The sequence below is a fragment of the Zeus faber genome, assembly GCF_960531495.2.
Source record: "Zeus faber genome assembly, chromosome: 11".
In the NCBI taxonomy this organism is placed as follows: Eukaryota; Metazoa; Chordata; class Actinopteri; order Zeiformes; family Zeidae; genus Zeus; species Zeus faber.
The window spans coordinates 21,828,489-21,845,062 of NC_137205.1; the positions used below are offsets into that span (position 1 = coordinate 21,828,489).

General features: G+C 45.9%; 1 protein-coding gene across 1 annotated transcript in view; it reads left to right on the top strand.

Annotated features, from left to right (window-relative positions):
• Positions 1 to 11,219: 11,219 nt before the first annotated feature.
• LOC307236447 (shisa family member 6) overlaps positions 11,220 to 16,574 on the top strand; it is a gene marked incomplete at both ends in the record, with an annotated part of 62,973 nt that continues 57,618 nt past the window's right edge. The window contains one exon of the mRNA XM_080008872.1: positions 11,220 to 11,770. Within this exon, the coding sequence (XP_079864998.1) occupies positions 11,220 to 11,770 (551 nt within the window). The remainder of the gene's footprint in view (positions 11,771 to 16,574) is intronic.

Below are 16,574 nucleotides of genomic sequence, written 5' to 3' on the forward strand. Positions count from 1 at the left end.
TCTGTTTTCATGATGCTCTGCAGAGGGGTCATGTGGTCATGTGGTCATGTGAATGCCGACTGTGCAAACTGTACGATCACCACAGGAAGATCACGCCGTAAACCACGTCAGGCTCTTATTTCCTCCGGGTTATTACAAGTAAATGCTATATCGACATCTCCATGATTCAACTTTGCTGCTTTCTCCGAGCCCCCAAAGGCCGTTACTTATATTCTTGCCTCATTTTAACCTGAGCACTCGTATGGATTGACCAGAAGCTTCCACATGGAGTGTTCTTTCGAGCTGATTGATAGGGATTTCGGGGATAACTTTGTTCAAGGCAAATTCATTTCCAGGCTCGAAAAACTGGAAACTCACGCAACAGGCCCAACACGCGAGGAGAGCCCAGGGGAGAGCGCTTTCACAGTACACAACGCACAAGCATTGTCAGCAGTCTGGCGGTGGAACTGCTCTTAATCCGTTGCAGCTTGAGATATTGAACTCTCTGTGGGCTAAAAACAAAGTAAAAGTTGTTTTAGACACAGGGATATTTTGTGCTGGGTCAAACGTTTAAGCCTTAAAAATACCTTTAATCTCACAGTGTAGTCCCATGTGTCTTGGTGTATTTTTCTTTAACATGTTTTGAATAACAGTAATATTGCATTTTTATAAAAATATAAAAAACGTTTTTTTTTTGCAATTGTACACCCAAAGGAGTCACGTTGACCACAATTATAGTTTCTCACATTCTCACCATATAAAGTATATGATTGTAAACAAGACAAAAATAAAATGAAAATAAAACACTTTACATCATTCAAAAGTCAGTATAATTGATTGTGTGTGAAGTGTCTGTATCTATGTATTGTTTTATTTATCTCTTCTCCGGCACTTTGTCACTGTTCTACATCGGTGCTGTCGCTTTGCTTACTCGCTTTAAAAAAACATCATGAAAAAATTATAGTCAATATGGTATATTTGGTATATATATGCGTATGCCCTGCATCACGGTGGCCTAAATGGTGCATCACGCCCAATCCATGAAAACAAGAAAACTGAAAAAGAAAAACAGAAAACTCGATCCATTTCGATGTACTGACTTGAAAGGAGCGAATCACCCAAAGGAGCCGGTTTGCCCGGGACTAATTAGTGCAGCTGTAGCCAAAAGAGCTGCTTTGCAAAAGTGCAAAAAAAAAAAGAGAAAAGTCAATAACACCCTCAAAAACCTTCTAAAATGTGCAGTTTTGCGAGCATTTTCTTAGCGGTACGGCATGTAAAACTCTGTTTTTGAACAAGGATTCTTAACAAGTTTTTTATTTTTTTAATCTATTTATTTTTGGTCTTGAACGTTTGCGCCATTTGACTGCAATGAAGCACGGTGAGAAGCGGTTGATAACTCTAATGGAAACTCTAGAGCTAGATCCAGATTTGTGTGTTTGTTTCAACTGGATGACGGATGATGAAGTCCCATTGAACGTCGAAACCCGTAGCTGGCATAGCAGAACAAAATTTCAGGACGATCATTTTCCGTGTTTTAGTCAGAAGTTTTCAAAAGCAATAGCGGCCGGTGAAGAGGGGATGGTGTGAGGGAGATTTCATGAACATTTCCTCAGAAAAAAAGTCTATATCATGAGGTGCTTACAATGACTAATAAGGATAAAAAAATCGAAAACTTGAAAACAATAACAAATAATCGGGTATAAGATCTTCGGCTGTCAAATAAATACGCTGACCTCACTGATTTACTCACAAAAGCCGTTGTTCAAGGCTGAATAAACCACAATTATTTGACGACACTGCAAATGAGGCCGAGCTTGCAGAGCTAGTTCCGTCAGACAACTTGACGGCGCCACCTGCTTCAACGCCCTTATGTGGCCGGCTTGTTTAACCAGCCAGTCCATCCTGCCCTGCCTGCCTGCTTTGCTGCCTGCTTGCTTGCTGCGCCTACTCCACCTTCCCTGCATCCACCTGTTGGGCCCTACTCTTCTATCCAAGGGGGTGGATTCAAGCTCATCTCTCCTATATTTCTACACCGCTTAGTACCTTTTGTTTGCTGTACGCCTCACTGGGAGCGACGAGCAGTCGAGCCCGGGCGCCAACCTGAAACGGTGCAAAATAAATAAGGATCATTTGAAAGCAAATCTAACAGTCATCCGTCAGAACTACCTGCTAAAAAATGAAAAAACAAAAAAGTAATAATTACAAATAGACTCACTGGTTCAATATATCATAATTCCACAGTCGGCCAGCGGTGGAATCCTGGCCCCATCCGTCTATAATAAGCAGCGGTTCCTCCCGGTTTCTGCCCGGTGACAGTGTCTGCTGTAACTCCAAAGCTCTGACATTTACATCTAAATGGTAATTGATTCAGAGGGAGCTGTTAGTATGCAGCTACAATTTAACAACTCTGCTTTTGAGTCGCGTATGTGTGTGCGTGCGTGCCTGCCTGCCTGCGTGCGTGCGTGCGTGCGTGCGTGCGTGCCTGCGCGTGCGCCGATCAAGCCCTTGCAAAAAGGCGAGACATTTTTTTTTTTTTTTGGTTGTTATTTTCTTGTTCTCAGTGTTTAGCCAAGCAAGCCGTGTGGCAACTCCCCGTGGAGATGGCCGTCAGAGATTGGAAGGCTATGAAAGAGATTTCTCCTTTTCTCGTTTTTCTCCTCCGTTTCGTGTGTGTGTGTGTGTGTGTGTGTGTGTGTGTGTGTGTGTGTGTGTGTGTGTGTGTGTGTGTGTGTGTGTGTGTGTGTGTGTGTGTGTGTGTGTGTGTGGCGGGGTGCGCGAGGTTGTTATCGATCGGGCCGCGGCTGACAGGATGGACTCTGTCACAGCCGGCGGATTGCGTTTACTGGCACGTTGTGGTCTAACCGGCGGAAAAACAACAACAACAACAACAACAGCAACAAGAGCAGAAGGGGATAAAGAAGCGAGGGGTTGACGAGCCACCGCATCCCCTCCCTCCCTCCCCACCCTCCCCTCTCCTCCCCTCCCTCCCTGCCCGCGTGGCGGCGGGCTCGGAGAACAGAAATAACGCCGTGTCGCTCCGGTTCCGGGGCGCCGACGAAAAGCCGCCACCGTTGTCACTCACGATTAAGCGTGCTCCCGTTTTCCACGGCTGGTTAGGATTGTGACGCGCTAAGGGGAGAACAAACGAAGTAACGAGCGGTGGATAATGTGCCCTCCGCCCACCGTCGGCAGGGGTCAAACTCTGTTATCGTATTCGCTCATATTAAATGTTTCTGTTGCAGGTGACAATTTTATTTTGCATATGAGATGCGGTGACGATATCCCCGGGCGCCCTCACAGGCCGAGAGATGGACCTCTAATGTTCCCTCGCAGACATTATCATCTGCAGCTCACCGTCAAGCCGTCTTCAAATGCAAATATTGAATAATTTCAATGTCGTGATATGGAAATGGTGAAGTGTTGTTAAAAAACTGTTGCCATGCTGACGGTGAGAGGAAAACAGGGATAAATACACGGCAGTCACGTTTGGCCGACGTTGGTGTAGTTCCTATGGCTTCCCTTAGAGGGCGATACCCGTCGCTAATTGTCCAATGTTGCTGATTGCGACTTTAATACTTACAGATTCCCGAGCTGTTTCTAATGAATATTGGTGAGCTAACAGTTCTGGTGCGTTTTAGCATCACCTTCTACTGACCAAGTTCTGGTCGGAACAGCATTATACGCATGAGGCCAAGAAAAGCCTCAAAATTAGATCTGACTCGGACACAAAATATTGAAGATACCTCCGTTTGGTGAAGAGACGAAGCGGATCGACCCAAACATCCCAGCACACGTTTGGATGCCGAGGACGGAGTGGATGAATGTTTCCAATAACAGTCCTGGTTATTGGCACGGAAAAACACCTGTACAGTAGCGGGGTCCAATATTCCCTCACCCTCCCTCCATGAAGAGTGAGAACCAGCAATTTTGTAAGTGAAAATATGCACACACACACACACACACACACACACACACACACACACACACACACACACACACACAACCACACACACACACACGCACGCACAGATACAAACTGTGGGACAGTCGGACACCCACAACGCAGTCACAGCCTCTGCTCTCGGAGATACCACTTCATAGAGCTGGAGGAGAGCTGGCTGAACGGCTCACAGGTGGATAAAGGGTGTGTGTGTGTTTGTGTGTGTGTGTGTGTGTGTTTGTGCGTGTGTGTGTGTGTGTGTGTGTGTGTGTGCGTGCGTGTGTGCGTGTGTGCGTGTGTTTTTCCCTCTGCTCTGTCGGCTCCAGCTCTCTCATTTCCTCAGTCTGTTGTGAAAAGGACACACAGCTCATTTCCAAGGAAGGAAGGAAAGAAGATAGGAAAGAAGGAAGGAAGGAAGGAAGGTTAACAGCGCGTTGGGACAGAAAGGCGACCGAATAGAAGCCTGAAGAGAGCCGGTGTCAGAGGAGAGCGATTCCCCTCTGCACCTAAAACTGGGACAGGACTTTAGGGCTGGACGGCAACTCGCCTCGGTCCTGTGAAAACCTGCAAAACCCATTTCTCTAAAGCATCACGTTTCCAGCAATTTATTTGTCACATTAGATTAGATTCCTAAAATCCTCCCATATTTTGTACTTTTTTAGCTGGCACTCCTAAAAGAAACAGCCGATGGCTTTCAACGATATTTTTGGAACATCTTTACGATTTTTGAGTCACAGTCAATTCTATCAACGCTATGACCTGAATTAATTTGGATTTTCTTTTTTTTTTTTTTTCTTTTTTTTTACATTTTAGGTCAATGAGCCACATGCAGCTCCAAACGCTGTGATCTTAATGTCCCACGAAAATCTTCAGGTTTGTCATACCCCCGAAATCCTCTGCATAATGGAATGGCTCACGCCTGGTTAAATTTTCAGATTTTTCTATTTTAATAGGCTCATTTTTGTCTTTTTTCCACATTATTAATCCATTACAAAAACCACTGTCACCGCTGATAAAACATGTGCTGCAACGATTCAGTTAAAATGTAAATTGCCTGGTTAAGACATTACAAATCAAGCCTTTTAGTTTCCCCCCGTGTATGACAGCATCCTTGTCTGCAAGTCTCTCCATTAACATTTTTATTAATTTTTTTTTCCCGTCTATATTTATTTATTTGTGCAAAATTTTGCCGGCCAAATACCAACTCCACATCGCGGTGCTTTTCGACAAAACACTGACATCTCCATCCCTCTGCTCCGAAGGCTCCGCGGTGCCCGAGACGCTCGGCTCCAGCTGTGGAACATGCTGGGACGGAGCGGCCCATTAACAAAGGCGACCAAATAGAACCCGGAACAGTGGCGGTGTCAGCGGAGAGCAATTCCCCTCTGCACCCAGAACTGGGACAGGCATTTCGGTTGGTGCTACGAGCTAAGCCAACTCAAGACCCACATAAATTCCCTGATTGAAAGAGAAATTATAGACCGACTGGATTCAGGAACGAGAATGTGGGCCAGATCGGCGAACTGCAAGGCAACGCGCTTGGAGAAAAACCTCTCCAAGCCTCCATTTGTTTTTGGTTTTTTTTACGCTACTGTGCCGCGGGAGCTTGCCGGATGTTCCCAATTACACTTAAAGAAAAAAAAAGAAAGATTTGGAAATTAGCTTTTTTGTTGCAAGATCAAAATTGCGAGGCTGCACTAATTCATCTAATGCATCAGCTCCAGCCAGAAAGGCAGCTCTGTGTTCATCGGATCAAGTTTCACTCTGAAAGTGACAACTGTTCGTCGTGATGAAAGGTTAGACTCTTTTTTAAATTTTCTTTAATTTTTTTGAGATCCGGTTCTCGACGAGTCACTCAGTGAAAGCAGTCGTTCGATTTTCGTTCTGTTGATTCAATGCACGTTGAGTGAGGGGGGACTCCCGGTGAACGATGAAGGACGGTTCAATATGTTCACTTTGTGAATTGAAGATGAACTCGCTCGCCCACTCTTTGCCTCGCTCGAAGTCGCCCGTCATAATAAGCACAGTTCAACGCGTTTTCCCACATTTTTTGTGGTTAGCGGGATAGCGGTGCGCTGCCGTGGGATTCTTAAGTCGTAAAAAAAAAAGTGCGCCCTGGCGGGGGGGGGGGGGGGGGGAGGTTCTGGGACAACTGGCCTCCGTTACCTCGCAACGTTTCAAATGAAGGATTGTTTTTGCGATGTTGACTTTAAAGGAATCCCGCTATTGGCTCTGGCATTGTGGAAGTCATCGGTTATTTAATTCTTCCGAGGAAATATGGAGTCATTACTCCTCAGCCCGCGTCAGCCCAGTGGTTACCTGTCAGCGCGTTGTGCTGAGGCCAGCTCTGCGCTCTACGCTGCTGAACACTAATGGTCAATCCCCCCCATCCCCCCCCCACCCCCCACGCACAACATGCCAGGCTGACTGACAGAGGAACAGGCGGGGCTCATTTGCAAATGCTGTCTCCTAGATCACCCGGGCTGACGGAAGGATATTCATCAAAAGCGCCTTGCCCTTTTTTCCCCCCCCCAACCCTCTTTCTTGCTTGTCGTATTATCTTCGCAGCACTGTCAGTTTAGGGTCGCGCGCGCAACTTCAGCACATACTGATGTGAAAACCGAGGTCGAGGAGGCCTTTCCCCCCGATCCCTGCGATCGAGGACACGCATCGGTTGGAAAAGAGCACCGGGCATAATTGCCGTGGGCCGCAGCCAACGGGGGAAGAACTACTCGGTCGGTTTATATCTTTCTTGTGAGACTGAACCGTTGCCACGAAAGAGAAAAAAAAAACATTTGACACGTCGTCCTTGACACCATCTGGACTTGGGTGCGACCCAGGGCCAGATGGGGCTCGCCCGGGAGGAGAACAGAAAAGATCTGTGTTGTCTGTGTTGGGGAAGGTGAACCACACGATTTACCAAAGTTGAATGTGTCGATGTTTTTGTTTATATGTTTGCATTCTTGTACGCACCAGATAGCGTCTTGTATCTCTTTTATTCTATCTTCCAGTGATTCTCAACCTTTTTTCATATTAAGGACCCTCAATTTAAAACGGGCCATGGACCCCACATGATAACATTTTGTCATAATCTTATTGTGAGATGTGATTTAGTCCAAACTTCCATACCTGTCCATTCTATAGTCAGGGAAATAACAGCGAAACTAGGACAAAACAGTCATTATTTTACATTCTCTAGTCCTGCTGAAAGCTCTTGCAGGACCTCTGGGGGTCCCCGGAAACCAGGTTGAGAGCCACTGCTCTATTCCTGAGCCTGTGTATATTTATTGTTCAGTTTGCGTCGGCATAGCTGCTGCGAAAACGTAATTTCTCCCTGGGGATCAATTCCGTTCGATCTTTATGTAATCTTATATTTTATCTACATCATTAGTAGAAAATATGCTTACCTATGGGTACGCACATTTCAATGTTGTATTCTCTACAGGGGACGAAATTAAGCTTAGCTAGCTCCATACGTGCATGGTGAGCATCCTGTTTTACTACTACTCACTACCCAAGTGAGCTCACCAGTAAGTTAATACCCTATTCCAATTACAGCAGATTTAGTACTGCCACTAGTTTTGGGCAGAGATTGCACTGGACCTTAACTAGGGGATGCATCATTATATTAAATAAGTGTAAAGTTGCTTTTTTTATGGAATTTCCCTTTCAAAGCTGATTCACCGTCTTCAGTAATCAAAAAAATAAAATAAAAAACAACAGTACCTGTGCTGTAGCCCAAGGCGTTGAGAAACTATAAATGTCACAAAGGACTCATATCAGTTATTTTTACCAGACCAACGCCACCCTAACCCTCCCTTTTTTAAGCATAAATCCAGCAAAAAGAAATAAAATACAGCCGAGTCAGTTAGTAGCCGATTTCTGAATCAAAGGTTTTCAGCTTGACCCACGCTCACGTATGAGAAGGGGCTTCTGGGGAGCTCTGGTCCCGTGCATTTCTATAGTTCATTATTGAGGAGCATGCCTCAAAGGGGCGTTGCATATTACAATATTGCAATATTACGTTCCCTCACCATACAACATCACGTGCCACAGTTCATCATACATATTGTCGAAGCCTTTCAAGAAAACATGGCAGCAACGCACTGCGATCCATCATGGTGTTCATGGATTTGCTGCCAGCAGCGGCTGTTCACGGTGCTGCTGCCAACGGAGCAATGCCAAGCCCAGGTTCTTCTCCTCAGAAAGAGAGAGAGACTTCTTTCTGCTCCTTGTTTTTGGCTTAACCCTATCACTGTTTATTTCCCACATCCACCATTTGCCAATGGAGCCATTCACAGTCGTTTAAAATCGTTTAAGAATCGCCACAAATTCCGACACCCACTGTGACTTCATGCATTGACCCCAAAAACGGTTCCAAAATTGGCCATGGAGACTTTGGAGCTCGTAATGGATGGTTTGGTTTTAATGGTAAAGACTATTGCTGCAGTATAGTAGGATGCAAATGGTGATCTGATACATTAGATATTGGGCAGAATATCTGCACAGGAGAAGTAAATCAAAACGAGCACTGATGAGTTATTCCCACTATTCTTTAAAAGAGCTGAGAGCAGCAGGTTTAATCGGTTTATCACATAGAAGTGAACGAGGACCGTAGTGGTTGGACAGTCACATATGATACCCAACATCATATGTGACCCCACATGTCTGCCAGAGTTTGGATCTTCTACGAACTTATAGTGTAGTTCTCGGGGGGAGGCGAGGTCTGAACAAGCTTTTCTTGAATTTACAATGTTAATAATTAAATCTAGTTATTTTGAACACGCTCCCTCAGTTGCCTTTGGGAACTGTAACAGTTTGGTCCAAATCTTTTATAGATCAGTCCAAGTGTTTCTGAGCATCTAGTGTCTTGGTGAGCCGGTGCTATTTGCGCGTATTTAAATTAGGTATTATTCATTCATTTGCCAGAACTTTATGTGCATGTTTGTACTGTCATATCATTAGCTAAATATTTTTTGCCAATCCGCGCTGAGGCGGTGTGAATTGCGGCCGAAATTGATGCGCAATTCATGGTGCTATCAGTGGACGCAATCCATTCTTTGTGGAATCCTGTGAGATAATTCGAAGATTTTCCTTATTTTTTCCAACCACAAGTGGATTTGTTTCGACTTTTATCAGTTGATTGATTGCAGATTTATCAGACAGACGCCTCAATGCAGGTGTGCACACAGCAAACCAGATTAAAACGTCATCTCACCCACATGAAGTGATATTTGGTCAATGTTGATCAGCGGTCAAGGTGTACGTGTATAGCCCCTTGTCACCCATTGTTTATTTATATTTTCATTCCTATTTGTGTCTTTTTCCAATTCCAAGTTTTAATTGTGTATGTTGGTGGAAATTTATATATCATATACTGTATATGTATGTGTTAATTCTATGTGCGTACAAATAACATGTCTAAAATAAGAATTCATAGGAATACAATGTTCGAATTAGGTTCAAATAGAGAAAAGAAGTTGAAAGACTATTCCTATTTCATTTCTTGTATCTAGCACTTTGTGACAGATTTTATGGGCCGAGGATATTGTATATCATAACGGGTTCAGGGTCCAGACACTCCAGATATTCAGGGGCGGCTTCAGGTTTCAGGCAGTCAAAATCCATCCAAGCTTTCACCCCACTCCAAAGCCCTTGATTAATGACGGTGAATTGAAGCCGAATAAGCATGTTTTCACATAATTACCTCACTGGACACAGGCACACGCACACACACACGCACACATGCACACACACACACACGCACATACGTACATACGTACACACACACACACACACACACACACACAGATATTCATGAATAATTTCCACCCGAAGTTGAAACACTGATTCAACCTATGATTAACACTGATGCACACAAATAGCAATACACATTAAGACACATGAAGGCATGCATGCGCCCGCACACACACACACACACACACACACACACACACACACACACACACACATTGGATCAACACGAGATGTGATTGGTTTGTGACTTAATGTAGCTTATGCTCAGCATGGTGTGAATGTGCACCATCAATAGTTCGAGCTCTGACGTGGGGGTGGGGGGGTTGGGTGGGGGGCGGGGCGGTCTGGGTTGGAGAAGTATCGAGCTGTGTCCACTCCACGCCTGATCTGCCGTCAGATGCACACTGATAATTAACCAAAGTACCTGGAGCTGGAGCGGTGACGTCGGTGGCTCCTGCCGGGGTGGGTGGGGGTGGGTGACGGGGGCGGTCCGGAGCGGAGGTCCTGCCTCATGCCTCAACCAGGGCTCTGTGAGGCGGAGGCTGAGCTGGGAGAGAGACCCCGGTACCGGACAGTGTGCACGGTAAGTGCTCCTCTGCCTTTCCCCTTTTTTTTTTTTTTTTTTTTTTTTTTTCTTCCCATTACAGTTTGAAGAACTTCCATCACTTAGAGAACTTTTATTATAAGGAACAACGGACAAAAGGCTTTGAGCGGTTACTGTCTCTGTTATTGCTGCAAGATACGAAGGTAGAACATAACCTGATGACAGATTTATTAGCAGAAAGGAATATGAAGTAATGTCTTGATTTGCCCAGAGGAAAAAAAGACCAAAAATCAAGAATTTCGTACTTTTGTTACTGAAACAAATCGCGGTTGGGGACGGCGCTGTCGTGCGTGCGCCGGCCGCTGTCCGCGGTGCTGAAACTCCCCGAGCGGACGGCTCTGCTGAAACGTGCGCTCGGCGCCAATTCAACCCAAATCTGACCTTTTTCTTTTTTTTTTTTTTTTTTTTTTTTTTATGTATTTCTCACGGTTTGAGGGATTCTCTGAAATAATTCCATCATTTTTGGGGGCAAGTGTGTAGATAATCTACAGCTGCATACTCGCGGTTTACTGACACACCTTTCCTCCCCGCAGGATCCGTCACATAACATGTCAAATTGGAGCTTTATGAGTGAATGCAGTTGACTTTTGAGCACTGTGCACTCCAAGGCAAAAACACCCTGACACACCCAACTTTTCTTCCGGTGGCCACAAACTGATCTGAAAGCGGGTCGGAAGACGCCACCAACATGTCTGAGACTCGACTGAAGCCCCGTGGAAGCGCGTCCTGAAAGCAGGGCATGCCACGCTGGAGACGGACACTTGCGATGAGAGAGCGTCCGCTCGGTGAGAACAGCGGGAAGAGTGGAGCACTTTCTGGGAAAACGACTTGAAGAAAGAAAGCAAGAAAGAAAGAAGGAGAGAAAGAAAGAAAGAAAGAAAGAAAAAAAAAAGAGAGAAAGAAAAGACCGAACCGCGAAGAGTTGCCGCCTCGCACACGATGGGGATAAGACACCTTCTCCTCCTGCTGATCTACCTGGACCCGCACAATGTGCTGTGCGCCGCGGCCAACAAGAGGACCAAGACCCCCCTCCCGAAGCGGAACCAGAGACCCCGGGAGGCCAACAGCACGGCCGGCCCGGTGTCCGTGCCCGCGGGGCGGATCACGCAGGTCCAGGCGCCCGCGGTCGGAGCCCACGACACCTGCCTGGGCTACTACGATGTGAGCGGACAGTACGACAAGGAGTTTTCGTGCAACAACACGGACCACCGCTACTGCTGCGGGAGCTGCTTCCTGCGCTTCTGCTGCGCCGACAAAGGGAAGCGGCTGGAGCAGAAGTACTGCACCAACTACAACACGCCGGACTGGATCAAGACCCAGCCGCCCTCCCCGGCGCCCACCGGGGACACGTACGACCCGGAGCTCGACCAGACCAACACCACGGTGTACATCAGCTGCGGGGTGGTGGCGCTCATCATCGCCCTGGGCATCTCCGCCAAGGTGGCGTACGACAAAGCCACCAAGCCGCCGCAGGAGATGAACGTGCACAGGTAGGACCGGCGCGCTGTCTGTCTGTGCTCCTGGTTGTCTCACTCTCTCTCCCTCTTTCGGTCTTTCTGTCTTTCGTTCTGTCCCCCCCCCCCCCACACGTCCGCCTCCGTTCTTCCTCGCCGACGGACTTTCCTTCTCTCTCTCTCTCTCTCTCTCTCTCTCTCTCCCTGTCCGTCTCTCTCGCTCTCTTTCCGTCTGTCTGTCTCTTTCTTTCTGTCTGTCTTTCTTTCTGCCCCCATTCCTCTTCTCGAAGGGACTTGGTTTCTCTTCCCCTCCCGCTCTATTTGTCTGTCCGTCTGTCTCGCTCTTTCCGCTGTCTGTCTGTCACTGTCTCTCTTTCTATCGTTTCTTCTCTTTCCTTCCTCTGTTCCTACCTTGATCTCTCTCTCTCTCTCTCTCTGTTATTCTATTTCTCTCTATCCATTTTCTCTCTTCCTCCGTTTTTCTCTCACAGCAGACTTCATTTATTACTCCCTTTCTATCTTTCTGTCTGTCTGTCTGTATCTCTGTCTCTCTCACTCTGTCTGTCTGTCTGTATCTCTCTCTCTCTCTCTCTCTCTCTCTCTCTCTCTCTCTCTCTCTCTCTCTCTCTTCGCACTTTCATCCTAGAAAAGGAACAGGGTAATTCACATTAACGTCCTCATCACTAAGTGGAAAACCATGACTCTCTCTCCACTAATCGAACTGTTCGGATCAGTTTACGCGCAGCGGCTCCATTTCCATCGTTATGACACAATAAAGACGCTTTTCCCTTGAAAAGTGCTGCGCTTCCAATTACAACAGTGTTTCACCTCGATCAAAGCAGAGAGAGATTGAAAGCTCTCCAAGCGAATTTGATGCAGAGGCGCCACCTCAAAAATGCTGAAAAAAATGATTCAGACGTCTTTTTGATTTGACCCAATGTCTCTGAGTCAGTGCAAATGTTTGTTTATCTATTTTTTTCTTAGTTGGCTGAGAAAAGCCCATGCTGAGGCCAGTAGAAGGAGACGGGTGACTTGAGAGACTTCCCACAGAGAAAATCACTCTTTCTCGACTACATAAATGCCCAAGTGTTTCTCTGTCACTTTTTAATTTGTTGTTCACTTAATTTCTAATGTGCATGTGTCAGAATTTCCTTTTTCGGTGTTGGTATGGAAGGATGCTTATTCATGCCACAGTCAAGGAATAATGAATACTGGGGGATCGGTGAAAGCCTGAGTAAGCCTCTGTTTTGATCCAAATCTACAGTAAATAACGTGCTGTGACTAAAAACACAGACTCATCATTTTCTAAGAAATTTTCTTATCAGAAATTCCGCAACTATTTTTCCGTAATCGACGCCAAGGCGATTAAAAACACGTCTTTTTGCAGATGTATTTAGTTATGCAGTTACCTGCGTTTTCCATTTTGTTTTGTTTTTCCATTTATTCAAGGGGTATTTTCCCCGGGGAGCTAGTGTACATGTAGCCTGAAGCAAAGGTTTCCCAGCCTCGTAGATTCCAAACAACTCTGCAGCTTTTTTCCCAATTAACCCTGGCATCTTTTATTGGTCAACAGCGGCTCAAAGGACCGCACTGTGAGCGGTCCAGGACAGCAGTAACAGTGTGTCAGTGCACAGTGTCTCACCCTATCAACCTGAGGAAGCATATATATTTAACGGCTATATGTGCATCCGCATGGTAGAACAAGCTTGGACAGTAGGGGAAAGAAGGCAGTGGAAAAATGATATGGGACCCAGCCATTAGGGGATGGGGGTGGTGGTGGTGGAGGAGCAGGGAGTTCAAACAACTACACACATGAATGGTGTAGTCCACCGCACTCAGCATCACGTACACGAGAGAACACATGCACATTGACTGAAGCAGCGTTTGATTGAGGGGGGTTACTGCAATGGTTTGACACGCCCGGTTATTACAATGTCCGTGCTTGCATATATCCACATGGTAGGGTATAAACACGTCAATATCGTCGGCTTATATGTATATTTCCACATGAACGGCTGGATTCGTATCCACACGGTAGCCTATGTAAACTTTCGCATGGTAGCCTAGATTTATGTCCACATGGTAGGGTTTATATACTGTGTGGTCCACATGGTAGGCTAAATGTACATCATTCACATAGTAGCCTAGATTGATGTCAACGGGTGTAGATCATTCTGGAAGTCAAGTGATGCAGCCAGAGCTTTAGGGACTTGAACAGCTTTGTCTCCTGAGGCTGTGTGAATCATATAACATTCCTCACAAGGAAAGGGGGGAAAAAAGCTGCTTTTGTGGCCAAGAATTTTAAGGTCAGATTGCCGGCAGAACAGCAGGGCGGTTACTGCAATGTGGCAGGTTTATCGGGATTGTTTAAATTTGGGTCTGCGGGAGGAGCAGGTGGTTAATCGAGGTCCCCGGTGCAGCGGGCTGAGGTTCAATTCCCCGTGGGGTCATACCTGTCGAATTGCTCTTCAGTCATGTGCACCTGAGGGCCCAACATGGCTGGCTGTCCCTCCACCCCACCACAATATTATTAGAGGGAGACATTAATAAAGTATGACAGTCTCTTTCACGGAGAAACCAAAGTCAACTTGTCATTACAGAAAATATGACGTTCGGTCTCGATTTTTGATTTTTGTTATTTTGCTTTCGTCCAGAAAATACTGAGGATGACTAAATTGTCAGTAGTTGTTAGGAGCCTGATGAAACGCCGCAAAGATAATGGAACATTGTTCTACCTGGGTCCTGTGGTGCCGGCGCCTGCTGCCTCCATAATGTCAGGGGAGATTACTCAGTGTTGTCGCTCAGAGAAACCCGGTGATGACAAGTTTTGGAATTAATTAGCTAATCCTCACACTGACAGCGGAGCAGGGCAGCTCTTCCGGCAGACAACAGCCAATCATTTATTTACTAATTGAACATTTTCCTATGCGGGGCAATACTCCCATAGCGCACTTGATACTGTGAAATGGCGCCAGGTAAAGCCCATCAATCTCAGCGAGTTAGGGGAGTTAGCGCACACCGTCCATCAGTCGTCAAACTTTACAAGCATCTTTGCCGTCCATTTAATTTAAGGCAGCAGATCTATTCCACAGAGTAGGCTGTAAAACGTGCAATGTGCAGGTTTCCCACGTCTGTGCCGAGAAGAGGAGCAATTGTGGAGTTTATGTCCCACTAATGCTTCCCCATCCTAGCCATGGGGCACGCTTTCAAGTAGAGCTGCTTAATGCCACCACTCCAATATAAGCAGTGGCCACAGGAATTTATGCCGACTGTGTGTGGTGCCGGGGAGGGGTGGGGTGGGGTGGGGGGTGGCCCATGCCTTGGTGGGCACTCAATTGCCTTTTTCTCACGATTTGTTTATTCGCAGCAATCACTTGGCATAGTGCTGTCGTAATGACATGCGCCGGAATAGACTTCAGGGGCCGACTGAAACATTCCCGCTGACAGCCGCAACCAAGCGGCAGCGGTGGAACATGGGATTAGCTGCAGTATATACTTGGCAAGGGCCCCGCTGCCTTTCAGAGCGCAGCCCTTTTCTGTTAATTTCCAGTGGTTGAGTGGAGAGGTTCAGATTCGCACCTCACTGACCCGGGGGGGGGGGAACGCGAGTGGAATGCTAAGGTGCTGACAGACCTTTCCGCCGGCTTCATCTGTGACATTTGCCGGAGGAGGAACGCAGAAGGAAAGCCGGAGCCGATGATTTCAGTGGGGCGTATTGATCACTCGCTCCGACGCAAAAAATCCAAAAGGCAGTTTGCGCTGCTTTTGGTGGAAGAATAAAGCTTTGCTCTCAGACTGGGGGTCAATTCCAAGATGAATGGGCAGTTGGATAGGAAAATAGCACAGAAACAACTGGGAAACCTTTTGGTGTGGAGGCTCAAGAAAAACCATCTCAGTGTAAATCATTCCAACTTTTCTGTTTTATCACTCTGAAGTTGAAAGGATCTTTATTCTTTTCGGCAACTTTTCATGTCATGCAACTAAACAATATAAGACAAATGACAAATGACATTGTTGTACTGTATATGAACTTTATTTTCAATCCAGACCAAACATTATGGAAATATGAAATATATGAAATATGGAATATAAGCAATATGGAAATACGACACCACCTCTAAACGCTAATATCAATTAAATGCCCATCCATTTCATCAATGGATAACCTTGAATTTAACCACTTCTGCTTGTTCCAATTTTTGATACGGGCATACCACTGTACCTTGCCTGTCACACAATGCACAGCAGCCAAGTAGGACAATTTCAAATCAGGTCGCCTCCGTCTGTGATACCGAAAAAAAACAAAAAACATAAAAGGCTAAATTGTGCTCATACTGCAAGGGAAGTGTTATAAATATAGAGTATATCTCCCAAAGTCACAGAGTTCTGTAGATTGACATTGAGTCAAAAAAAACACACTTTCGGTCTCTCAATTAAAAAAACAGGAAAACAGTGACCCTACACTCGAAAACTATGACTACAATAGTTCAAAATAATAATAAGGGCAATGTACGTTTATTTTTAATTTTTTTACGTATGTTGTACCGGAAAAAAACTGAAGGAACTGTTTGAAATTTTCCCTTGAATATCGAGGAAGTAAAGGCCCTGACTTGACTGCGGTTCCAAGAATGGATGAACCAATTACTTAAGTTTAATAAAAAATGCCCTTGTCGGGCACTCGGTCTCCCCTCAGCTCCAACAACCCGTGTGTCACTTGTTTATCTCAACGGGGAAACTCTAACTTCTAAATAATTAGGGCTTCATCTGAGCATTTGCTCCGGAGCGCAATGATTCAAATTGGAACTGGTGGCTAAATGAAATGACCACGCTGACCAAAGCA